Source organism: Glandiceps talaboti, chromosome 11, assembly GCF_964340395.1.
Source record: "Glandiceps talaboti chromosome 11, keGlaTala1.1, whole genome shotgun sequence".
In the NCBI taxonomy this organism is placed as follows: Eukaryota; Metazoa; Hemichordata; class Enteropneusta; family Spengelidae; genus Glandiceps; species Glandiceps talaboti.
In genome coordinates, this window is record NC_135559.1 from 16,907,065 (window position 1) to 16,921,365 (window position 14,301).

The 14,301-nt window shown below is 29.6% G+C and overlaps 1 protein-coding gene across 1 annotated transcript in view; it reads left to right on the plus strand.

Moving 5' to 3' along the window:
* LOC144442084 (uncharacterized) overlaps nucleotides 1–14,301 on the plus strand; it is a 51,939-nt gene that overhangs the window by 26,365 nt on the left and 11,273 nt on the right. The window contains exon 3 of the mRNA XM_078131354.1: nucleotides 1,244–1,432. Within this exon, the coding sequence (XP_077987480.1) occupies nucleotides 1,244–1,432 (189 nt within the window). The remainder of the gene's footprint in view (nucleotides 1–1,243; nucleotides 1,433–14,301) is intronic.

The window sequence follows — 14,301 nt, forward strand, 5'->3', positions numbered from 1 at the left end:
AGCTCTGGGCGAGGGTGGTTTCAATCTTTTCATATGCTGAAGCCCCCCCCCCCCCCCGAATTTATTTCTAGTCCCCTATTGCAAGTTGTCCATCAAAGGTCTACTTTGATAATAGAAACTAAAAAGTGACAGATACATGCTTGGTGCGCTAGACAATCATACATATGTGACCGAAATTATTCATCGAATGAATTAAGAAAGTTATAATTGCAGAAATAGGGGATATCTAACTACCCAACATCTATATTCAGCTAATCATACCGCCACCTAGAGGTCAACTGTAACTATGGAATTTGTCATTCTGATGAGGATTTTTGAGACCAATGCTGTATGTGGAAGTTGTACTGATTGTGCATTATAACATTTGGCAATTTATTCACACATACATTTAATACAAAATTCTAAATTCAAATGATTATGTCACTATTTCTGTATGACTACACATAAATTGGAATACAATGTCTTAGCAAATAGAACAGAGAGTCCAAAAGGCTTATAAATAGATGTTACACCACTTTACAAGATTAAGGCAATAGGTGTATTTTAGTGAGAAGGTTTAAACTTATAATTAAGCTAATGTGTAAAGGCCTGGGATTAATATAGATATGAATTTAACAGATGGTCATAGATATTACACTTTGTGATGCATATAACAAGTGATATGACTTAATACCAACATGGAAAAAGTGTAATTCTTTACTAAGTCTATTCGCTATAGACTAATTGTTCCCTTTATACCATATTGTTTGGCTGTCTTGACTTGAAAAAATGCAGTCGCGGATTGGACCATCTCGCTCACAAAAACACCTTCAGTGGGCCTTACCATCAACAGACAAGGCATAGGACTTCTGCTCTGTTGGAGGCTTCATTATTCTGCAACATTGCATACTACAGACTTTGTCGTAAATATTTGAATATGATTTTCATCGAATATGTAAAATTAAGACATATTGGTAAGCATAACAAAAACAACAACAACAACAACAACAACAACAACAACAACAACAACAGCAACAACAACGGCAGTAAAAGCACGCACCTATCACATTGATTCTAACAATGATAACAGCAACAGCAAGAGACACAAATTTTAAAAGACCGTAGAGTAGTAAATATTTACCTCTAATTGAAATCGTATTTCCCGTACTTTTTTTAATTACAAAAGTCATGAAGTCAACATTGAGATAATATCTAAAAGTTGACTTTATAACTTTTGTAATTCTATCCTGTAAATAATAAACAGATGAATTCCTACGGCTGAAGATACTTTGCAAAGATTACACAACCGAAAGGGATCTTGAGACGATAAAGACTCCGAAAGACCTGATTACAGCTTTGGAGAAGAGGAACCATGTATCAGAATATGATACAAAACTTCTAAAAACCATGTTGAAAAAACTTAGAAGAAAGGATTTAGTTCGTGTTGTCAAAGGTACATATTACTCATTATCCGAGTTCCCGATATTTTGTTAGATAACAATTTAGAATTCATTTGGAGGAAAACCTTCCATACTGAAATATTAGAGAGGAAAATTAGAATAGACAACGTTTTTACAATAATTTCATGTCATTATTGGGATGCCTTTCCCATCAATATAAAAAATTGACAATCCAAATTTTCTGATAAATTAAAAATTAATGATCATGAGATCATCAAAAGAAACAAATGTGAATGCGCGCGTCATACATCCTATTTCTTCTGAAAGAAATAACAAAGTCTTCTGTTGTGTAATCTAGACTGACATGTACATGTACAAACATATTATCCATAACAATATTCATGTTTACATCAAGTTCTTATCAACTATATCGTTTGATTAAGTATCATTTAATATCATCCATTGAAACTTAATGTATCAGTCTATGTTTCTATTATCAAATTGAATTCGGTGTTAGTTATGTGTGTCTCATCTAATTGTATACAAAAAAGATACTAGATACTAATCCTCAATATAATGTCACATCACACCAAAACAAATAGGTATTTCGATAATTTTATCATTTAAAAAAAAAACTTTAATTCATCATTCCTCTTCGTTTTTGGTAGAAGAAATGTTGAAGTAATGTGTGTCATTCAAATTTTATAACTTGCATATTTTGGGCTGACATGCTTGAATTTACCTACGCTGTACACAAAATTTTGACTTCATAAATGACAAAACATGTACACCTTTCTTAAAGGTAAATTGTCATCACATGGAGAGCACATTGCCACTCCTTGCTTTTAAGTTCTTTTAGACTAGAGGGTTATTACAAGGTCATGTACATTTATTTCCCAAATGACTATAGAAACTACGTTCAATTGTGTACATAAAACCTATCATAATCTTTAGCAGAAAACAACATCTTCATCTGATTCCAATTTTTTTATTTAGACTAAGCAAAAGGAAGCTGATTACAAGACAAGTGTACTAATAACTCTCTCTCTCTCTCTCTCTCTCTCTCTCTCTCTCTCTCTCTCTCTCTCTCTCTCTCTCTCTCTCTCTCTCTCTCTCTCTCTCTCTCTCTCTCTCTCTCTCTCTCTCTCTAGACATTGTAAGTATTATTCCAAGTATTTTTAGTTCCACGATATCAGTGAGAATGCTCAATCACAACAAATTTAAGTATAAAACTTCTGTTATGCATATCCGTTTGTATTTTATCCTATCAACTATATTAGTAGTTGTTTCCCAAAATAACATGACATTGAATCTTAAATGGTTAAGAAATCTTGTCATGGCAGCATTGCTGTAGATCTTATTATCGCGATTTCTTTTGAAAATATTTTATTACAATGCCCCAATGCCCACCCTTTCCAGTTACATATACAATGCTAAAGTTTTAAAGCTGTCTTGACGGTCTACACTGACAAAAATCATAAATAATACACATTACCTGTGATAATCTACTCTAGTTGATCCTTAATTTCTTAAATTATATTGAAAATCATATCTTTCATCGCATGACGATATTGAACAATTGCGCATTCAGCTACATCACATGACAAAATCATCGTGTAAGATTGGATTTTACACTAAATGTGTACCATAAAGTATTTTTGTTACGATGGTAAACTGAGAAAGACAAAGTGAACCTCGGATGTTGCATTTGTTACAAGTTTATTCTAGAAAGTTCTTAACTATAGTTGTCAATTGAGTGTTTTCGGTCCTCGGGAGAATATCAAAATCATCTCTCATCAATATCAGTTTAGGCTGGAATCAGAATTTACAGCTGGGGGGGGGGGTGCCGGGGAGAAATTATTTTGGTCAAAAAAGTCAGCCCCCTTTGCACTCTCAATAAATATCATGCCCCCCCCAAAAAAAAACAACAACAACAAAACAAACAAACAAACAAACAAACAAACAAAAAACAAAAACAAACTGAACCCAAGAATTTTCGTAGCCCCCTCCCCCTTCCGGCTACACATGTTTTAATGTGTAAGGATACAGTACCCCCTCCCCTCCACTTCAGAGTTGTACAGTATGGTGCACTACATTAAACTAACAGTGGGAATCAACTTCAGTATCCATACATAACAATGAGAGATTTCTTTACATATATATGTGGGCTTTGCAAAAATGGTCTCAATTGGCTGTACTTTGAGATAATTAGTCAGCAGGTGTTTATCTGTCAATCATGATTCTGGGCAGAAACATGATAGCTAGTGGAGAGGATGGGAGGGGGGTTACATTGTTATACAACTGAATGGCTGTATTACATACACTTTAACTTATCTCTATTCAGAGATATTTTGGCAGACACACATTTGCTTGGCTATTGAGTGCCTCATAATTAAATGTATGGTAGGTAAATGAAGTGTCGAATTATGCAAATTACAAGGTAAATGACTGCTCCTGAGGTTTGATTGTTCAAAAAAGTCTCAACAGAGAGAAAAACAGATAGACAGAGACAGAGACAGAGACAGACTAGAGAAAGACAGCCAGACAGACGTACAGACAGAATTATGCAAATTACAAGGCAAATGACTGCTCCTGAGGTTTGATTGTTCAAAAAAGTCTCAACAGAGAGAGAGAGAAAGACAGAGACAGAGACAGACTAGAGAAAGACAGACAGACAGACAGACAGACGACAGACAGACAGAGGAAGGCATGTACAAATACATTTGCATAGCTGTCACCCAACTTATTGCAGGCTATTTCTTAATTTACTCGGTAAATGACTGCTCCTTAGGTTTAATTTGGTTAAAATCATGAGCAAACCTTTCAGAATTTTCATGGCTCCCCCCTGCCAATTTCTCCCCAAGCCCCCCCCCCCCCCCCACCATAAATTCTGACTCCAGCCTTATGATTTCAAATGAAACTATGATTAAAATAGTATTATTCACTACCATGATTGCTCTTCATTATGGTGGAATTGCTTTTCGCATTCCCAATCTAAAAATGTGCCTGATGCCAATGCACTCTAAGTAATAAATAATAAGAAAACGACACTAATCTAGCAAATCAAATATCAATGCAATAAGTCCAAATGCTACAGATAATAAAGTAGAAAATATCATACTTTAATATAATAACCCAGAAATAATACAAGATTGTAGATCAGACTGCAGAGGGAAAAACAACAAACATGTGAATTATTGTTCGATCCACTGAATGATTAATTACTGTGTCATATTGATCAAGTAACTAGCTATGAATTATCACTTGTGTATATATAGATCAGATTTCAGTCAGGTATGAATAGGATATTTGACAAATATTTCAGTTTTTATAGATTGACAATACAGATATTCATTTCACATATATCACTAGTCTGTGACACTAATTTACAGTGTACTTAATCATCAATTTCATGAATTATATAAATAATATCTTTCTTCTTATCCTTCTTTCCTGTGAATTTTAATATCCTGTCTATTCATCCTTGTCTGGAAATGAACACAACTACTCTACAGGGGGTAAGTTATAATAAAGGAAAGATTATTTACTACCTTATTACTAGTTATATGCATTATTTATATTAGAGTTTAATTGGATATAAGTCCTTGTGTATAAAATATTGTGGGTAAATATCATGTACTTCACACTTATTCAAAAGAAATATATATAATGATGTAAATTCTTTTATTTAGTTAAAGATTACTAGTTCGTTATGAAAATGTATGTATACAGATTATTACAGAATAGATTTCAGTCATGTGTGGTATTAAAATGGACAAATATTAGAGTATATCTAGATAGACAGTAAAGATATTCATTTCACATATGTCACATTAATTTACAGTGTAGTTGATCATCAATGTCATGAATTATATAAATAATATCTTTCTTTTTATCCTTCTTTACTGTGAATTTTGATATCCTGTCTATTCATCCTTGTCTGGAAATGGACACAACTATTCTACAGATTGTAAGTTATTATAAAGGAAGGATTACTTAGTACCTTATTACTAGTTATATGCATTATTTATATTAGAGTTTAATTGGATATAAGTCCTTGTGTATAAAATATTGTGGGTAAATATCATGTACTTCACACTTATTCAAAAGAAATATATATAATGATGTAAATTCTTTTATTTAGTTAAAGATTACTAGTTCGTTATGAAAATGTATGTATACAGATTATTACAGAATAGATTTCAGTCATGTGTGGTATTAAAATGGACAAATATTAGAGTATATCTAGATAGACAGTAAAGATATTCATTTCACATATGTCACATTAATTTACAGTGTAGTTGATCATCAATGTCATGAATTATATAAATGATATCTTTCTTTTTATCCTTTTTTCCTGTGAATTTTGATATCCTGTCTATCCATCCTTGTCTGGAAATGAACACAACTATTCTACAGCCTGTAAGTTATAATAAAGGAAATATTATTTACTACCTTATTACTAGTTATATGCAATATTTATATTAAAGTTTAATTGGATATAAGTCATTGTGTATAAAATATTCTTGGTAAATATCATGTACTTCACACTTATTTAAAAGAAATATATATAATGATGTAAAATGTTTTATTTAGTTATAGATTACTAGTTCGTTATGTAAATGTATGTATACAGATTATTACAGAATAGATTTTAGTCATGTGTTGTAGTAAAATGGACAAATATTTGAGTGTATCTAGATAGACAGTAAAGATATTCATTTCACATATGTCACATTAATTTACAGTGTAGTTGATCATCAATGTCATGAATTATATAAATAATATCTTTCTTTTTATCCTTTTTTCCTGTGAATTTTGATATCCTGTCTATTCATTCTTATCTGGAAATGAACACAACTACTCTACAGGCTGTAAGTTATAATAAAGGAAAGATTATTTACTACCTTATTACTAGTTATATGCATTATTTATATTAGAGTTTAATTGGATATAAGTCCTTGTGTATAAAATATTCTTGGTAAATATCATGTACTTCACACTTATTTAAAAGAAATATATATAATGATGTAAAATGTTTTATTTAGTTATAGATTACTAGTTCGTTATGTAAATGTATGTATACAGATTATTACAGAATAGATTTTAGTCATGTGTTGTAGTAAAATGGACAAATATTTGAGTGTATCTAGATAGACAGTAAAGATATTCATTTCACATATGTCACACTAATTTACAGTGTAGTTGATCATCAATGTCATCAATTATATAAATAATATCTTTCTTTTTATCCTTCTTTACTGTGAATTTTGATATCCTGTCTATTCATCCTTGTCTGGAAATGGACACAACTATTCTACAGATTGTAAGTTATTATAAAGGAAGGATTACTTAGTACCTTATTACTAGTTATATGCATTATTTATATTAGAGTTTAATTGGATATAAGTCCTTGTGTATAAAATATTGTGGGTAAATATCATGTACTTCACACTTATTCAAAAGAAATATATATAATGATGTAAAATGTTTTATTTAGTTATAGATTACTAGTTCGTTATGAAAATGTATGTATACAGGTTATTACAGAATAGATTTCAGTCATGTGTTGTAGTAAAATGGATAAATATTTGAGTGTATCTAGATAGACAGTAAAGATATTCATTTCACATATGTCACACTAATTTACAGTGTAGTTGATCATCAATGTCATGAATTATATAAATAATATCTTTCTTTTTATCCTTCTTTACTGTGAATTTTGATATCCTGTCTATTCATCCTTGTCTGGAAATGAACACAACTATTCTACAGCATGTAAGTTATAATAAAGGAAGGATTATTTATTACCTTATTACTAGTTATATGCATTATTTATATTAGAGTTTAATTGGATATAAGTCCTTGTGTATAAAATATTGTTGGTAAATATCATGTACTTCACACTTATTCAAAAGAAATATATATAATGATGTAAAATGTTTTATTTAGTTATAGATTGCTAGTTCATTATGTAAATGTATGTGTACAGATTTTTACAGAATATATTTTAGTCATGTGTTGTAGTAAAATGGACAAATATTTGAGTGTATCTAGATAGACAGTAAAGATATTCATTTCACATATGTCAAACTAATTTACAGTGTAGTTGATCATCAATGTCATCAATTATATAAATAATATATTTCTTTTTATCCTTCTTTACTGTGAATTTTGATATCCTGTCTATTCATCCTTGTCTGGAAATGGACACAACTATTCTACAGATTGTAAGTTATTATAAAGGAAGGATTACTTAGTACCTTATTACTAGTTATATGCATTATTTATATTAGAGTTTAATTGGATATAAGTCCTTGTGTATAAAATATTGTGGGTAAATATCATGTACTTCACACTTATTCAAAAGAAATATATATAATGATGTAAATTCTTTTATTTAGTTAAAGATTACTAGTTCGTTATGTAAATGTATGTATACAGATTATTACAGAATAGATTTTAGTCATGTGTTGTAGTAAAATGGACAAATATTTGAGTGTATCTAGATAGACAGTAAAGATATTCATTTCACATATGTCACATTAATTTACAGTGTAGTTGATCATCAATGTCATGAATTATATAAATAATATCTTTCTTTTTATCCTTTTTTCCTGTGAATTTTGATATCCTGTCTATTCATCCTTGTCTGGAAATGAACACAACTACTCTACAGGCTGTAAGTTATAATAAAGGAAAGATTATTTACTACCTTATTACTAGTTATATGCATTATTTATATTAGAGTTTAATTGGATATAAGTCCTTGTGTATAAAATATTCTTGGTAAATATCATGTACTTCACACTTATTTAAAAGAAATATATATAATGATGTAAAATGTTTTATTTAGTTATAGATTACTAGTTCGTTATGTAAATGTATGTATACAGATTATTACAGAATATATTTTAGTCATGTGTTGTAGTAAAATGGACAAATATTTGAGTGTATCTAGATAGACAGTAAAGATATTCATTTCACATATGTCACACTAATTTACAGTGTAGTTGATCATCAATGTCATCAATTATATAAATAATATCTTTCTTTTTATCCTTCTTTACTGTGAATTTTGATATCCTGTCTATTCATCCTTGTCTGGAAATGGACACAACTATTCTACAGATTGTAAGTTATTATAAAGGAAGGATTACTTAGTACCTTATTACTAGTTATATGCATTATTTATATTAGAGTTTAATTGGATATAAGTCCTTGTGTATAAAATATTGTGGGTAAATATCATGTACTTCACACTTATTCAAAAGAAATATATATAATGATGTAAAATGTTTTATTTAGTTATAGATTACTAGTTCGTTATGAAAATGTATGTATACAGGTTATTACAGAATAGATTTCAGTCATGTGTTGTAGTAAAATGGATAAATATTTGAGTGTATCTAGATAGACAGTAAAGATATTCATTTCACATATGTCACACTAATTTACAGTGTAGTTGATCATCAATGTCATGAATTATATAAATAATATCTTTCTTTTTATCCTTCTTTCCTGTGAATTTTGATATCCTGTCTATTCATCCTTGTCTGGAAATGAACACAACTATTCTACAGGAGGTAAGTTATAATAAAGGGAAGAATTATTTACTAATGAATTACTAGTTATATGCATTATTTATATTAGAGTTTAATTGGATATAAATCCTTGTGTATAAAATATTCTTGGTAAATATCATGTACTTCACACTCATTCAAAAGAAATATATATAATGATGTAAAATGTTTTATTTAGTTATAGATTACTAGGTCGTTATGAAAATGTATGTATACAGATTATTACAGAATAGATTTCAGTCATGTGTTGTAGTAAAATGGACAAATATTTGAGTGTATCTAGATAGACAGTAAAGATATTCATTTCACATATGTCACATTAATTTACAGTGTAGTTGATCATCAATGTCATGAATTATATAAATGATATCTTTCTTTTTATCCTTTTTTCCTGTGAATTTTGATATCCTGTCTATTCATCCTTGTCTGGAAATGAACACAACTCTTCTACAGATGGTAAGTTATAATAAAGGAAAGATTATTTACTACCTTATTACTAGTTATATGCATTATTTATATTAGAGTTTAATTGGATATAAATCCTTGTGTATAAAATATTCTTGGTAAATATCATGTACTTCACACTCATTCAAAAGAAATATATATAATGATGTAAAATGTTTTATTTAGTTATAGATTACTAGGTCGTTATGAAAATGTATGTATACAGATTATTACAGAATAGATTTCAGTCATGTGTTGTAGTAAAATGGACAAATATTTGAGTGTATCTAGATAGACAGTAAAGATATTCATTTCACATATGTCACACTAATTTACAGTGTAGTTGATCATCAATGTCATCAATTATATAAATAATATCTTTCTTTTTATCCTTCTTTCCTGTGAATTTTGATATCCTGTCTATTCATCCTTGTCTGGAAATGAACACAACTATTCTACAGCGTGTAAGTTATAATAAAGGGAAGAAATATTTACTAATGAATTACTAGTTATATGCATTATTTATATTAGAGTTTAATTGGATATAAGTCCTTGTGTATAAAATATTCTTGGTAAATATCATGTACTTCACACTTATTCAAAAGAAATATATATATTGATGTAAAAAGTTTTATTTAGTTATAGATTACTAGGTCGTTATGAAATTGTATGTATACAGATTATTACAGAATAGATTTCAGTCATGTGTTGTAGTAAAATGGACAAATATTTGAGTGTATCTAGATAGACAGTAAAGATATTCATTTCGCATATGTCACACTAATTTACAGTGTAGTTGATCATCAATGTCATCAATTATATAAATAATATCTTTCTTTTTATCCTTCTTTCCTGTGAATTTTGATATCCTGTCTATTCATCCTTGTCTGGAAATGAACACAACTATTCTACAGAAGGTAAGATATAATAAAGGGAAGAATTATTTACTAATGAATTACTAGTTATATGCATTATTTATATAAGAGTTTAATTGGATATAAGTCCTTGTGTATAAAATATTGTTGGTAAATATTATGTACTTCACACTTATTCAAAATAAATATATATAATGATGAAAAATGTTTTATTTAGTTAAAGATTACTAATTTGTTATGTAAATGTATGTATACAGATTATTACAGAATAGATTTTAGTCATGTGTTGTAGTAAAATGGACAAATATTTGAGTGTATCTAGATAGACAGTAAAGATATTCATTTCACATATGTCACACTAATTTACAGTGTAGTTGATCATCAATGTCATCAATTATATAAATAATATCTTTCTTTTTATCCTTCTTTCCTGTGAATTTTGATATCCTGTCTATTCATCCTTGTCTGGAAATGAACACAACTATTCTACAGCGTGTAAGTTATAATAAAGGGAAGAAATATTTACTAATGAATTACTAGTTATATGCATTATTTATATTAGAGTTTAATTGGATATAAGTCCTTGTGTATAAAATATTCTTGGTAAATATCATGTACTTCACACTTATTCAAAAGAAATATATATATTGATGTAAAATGTTTTATTTAGTTATAGATTACTAGGTCGTTATGAAAATGTATGTATACAGATTATTACAGAATAGATTTCAGTCATGTGTTGTAGTAAAATGGACAAATATTTGAGTGTATCTAGATAGACAGTAAAGATATTCATTTCGCATATGTCACACTAATTTACAGTGTAGTTGATCATCAATGTCATCAATTATATAAATAATATCTTTCTTTTTATCCTTCTTTCCTGTGAATTTTGATATCCTGTCTATTCATCCTTGTCTGGAAATGAACACAACTATTCTACAGAAGGTAAGATATAATAAAGGGAAGAATTATTTACTAATGAATTACTAGTTATATGCATTATTTATATAAGAGTTTAATTGGATATAAGTCCTTGTGTATAAAATATTGTTGGTAAATATTATGTACTTCACACTTATTCAAAATAAATATATATAATGATGAAAAATGTTTTATTTAGTTAAAGATTACTAATTTGTTATGTAAATGTATGTATACAGATTATTACAGAATAGATTTTAGTCATGTGTGGTAGTAAATTGGACAAATGTTTGAATGTATCTAGATTGACACTAAAGATATTCATTTCCCATATGTCACTCTAATTTACAGCGTAGTTGATCATCAATTTTTACATGAGGGGAACATTGCCTTTACCACTTTCTTATCAATCCTTATCAGCTCATTACCATAACTAAGTGTTTGCTTTTTGTAATTACATCTGATAAGCCTGAGTCGTCGCTAGTACAGGTTCTAGGTCAAGACTGAAATGCTGTCGACCAAATGTGTGCAAGTACTAGTGAGTTTGTTACACCGCCACAAGGCACAACTGGCTTGGGTGAAAGGTCACGATTTGGTTTGGGTGAAAGGTCACGATCGCTATAATAGCATTAGGATACATCATGCTCTGTACATTGACGATGTTACATGTGGTATATGAACATCAGATATGGGAATTTCCTATTTAAGTATCTCTTTTTCAAAAAAAATATTTAACTAACTATGGAACGAGAAAAAATGTAGTTCCGAGTGCAAGGTTACTTTCAAGGAGTGAATCATTTGAGTCAAGGGACGTTATCAGCTGTTACAACTTTTATGATCCTATTAAAGTTGACATTACAAACAGATTTAGAGATTGTCAACAACCCGACTTGCCTATTGATGAACTTGGGTTATCCATAGTTTGGTTTTACCGAGGCGTTTCCGACATGATGAATTATACAAGTATCTTTCTTTCCTTTTCTCCTGTGAATTTCAATATCCTGCCTATCTATCCTTGTCTGTAAATGGACTCCACTACTTTAAATTACAGTACAAGGTACGTATATCTAAAGAATCCTGATTTATTGCAGTTATTTTGTCTAACAATTATAGTTTTTCTATATTGTATGCCATTTTGCCAACTCTTATAACTATAAATAATAAATGCAGTAGTTATTTTCCAACATTGCATCACTTTCATTGTACATTGAACGAATCTATAATTTCATCATAAGTTTGAAGACATGCATATCAATGAATTCGAAGTGACCAGTTAAAATTTAATTTCTTTGTTCCTTCAGTAAAATATTCACATCACTTTCACTCCGCCTGTAAATTGAAATTGAAGAATGCTTATTTATTCCAAATTATCTATTTACAATTGAATCAGGTACACATCAAATGTCCTTTTTCAATATCTGAAATGCAATTCTGAAATCAAATATATCAAATAGCTGAAGATGTGATTGAGTAAGTGGTTAAAAAACTGTGTATATAGCTTAGATTAGACCTTGCATTCAGGTGTCATATGAAATTGGACAAAAATGTAATTTGTTTATATGAATTGATAGTAAAGATGTGCTTGATGTTTTTCCCTTCTTCTTTTGTCAACCTTTTTCTGTACTCTCCTTTGTTTTTGTTTGCCTTTGGTAAAATAAAATATGTAATTTACTTACATGACCTTCTCTATTGATAACCTCTTACAGCTGAACTTCAATTACAATTTCATAAACTTTTTTTTAAATAAATGTCTTTCTTTTTGCCTTCTTGCCAATGAATGTGAATATCCTGTCTGCCCTTCCTTGTATGGAACCACTCTACAGCCTGTAAGTTATGATTTATAATACTTCCAAGACTAGTTATTCAATTGTAAGAATTTAAGGGCTTATTCACAAATGATATGTTTTAAAAAAGATATGGATTACACTAACAACAAAAATGTACGTATGAAAGATGTCATATTGATTACGCAATGGCAGAGCGATGACATAAACTTATATAATATTGCTATGGAGCCAACTCCTACATGCATATTAATATTCTTCTCTTTTGAGATGTGGTTTAATTAATGTTCTCCTTTTCTCAATTTCCTTCATCTCTTCCACTGTCATCCGCTCTGTTGTTCATCTCTATGGTGATTAGTTTGATACTGAAGAGATAAAGAGGGTAAGTACTAAAAACAATCATAAAATGGTAAAAGTCATTTTTAACCATGAATTGGCATTATGACAATATGAATAAATATATCACATGTTTTAAAGTGTACATGAAATGCTATTAATTTCATTGGCTTTTAAAATCTATTTTAGCTTTTAAAAAAATTGGGTTCATATTCCTAGTTTGTGCGCATCACCTAGAAAGTCTCAAAAGTAATTGTCTCTCTGATCCTTACGGCGTTTCAAAATGTTATTTTAGCAAAGGCCATGTTCAATATTTATTCATGAATCACTAATTATCAGTACCTGCAATATCATTTTACCTCTTGCTAGTGGCTCATAATAGAAGAGCTACTGAGTTGTAAGATTTCATTGCAATGTGTGTTATGCTTGTATAGTACATTGACTATTTGTATAGCTGTTTCCATTAGCTAAGGGAGCCGTCATTATTTACAGTGGGGTGGAGGGGTGGAGGAATTGATGGGGGGGGGGGGCACTCGAAAATTTCAATGTCTTGGGGGATTACTGGAAAATAAGAGAAACGGCACTGGGGAGGGGTTACTCAAAGAAATTGTCAATCAACAGTGTGATGCACTATAATATATATTACTCTGAACAAAACTTTTAATACAACATAAAATATAACTTTATTTACTTTCAGCTTGAATATAATAAACAAATGATGTAGTAGAAATACTTCACATAAGTTCTCGTTTCTACTGTTTTACACAGATACACCCTCAAGGCCTTTCTCTGAAAATTACACAAACTGTTTCAATATGGCACTGTATTATTATCAAGGATTTTTTAGCAGTACTGTATCTTACTTTGAGTTGAAAACATTAGATGACAACACTTTACTATTACAGATTACATATCAACTGTGTATATCACATCTTTGAGATTTGATTATGTTTATGTCTGACAATTTTAAAATGGT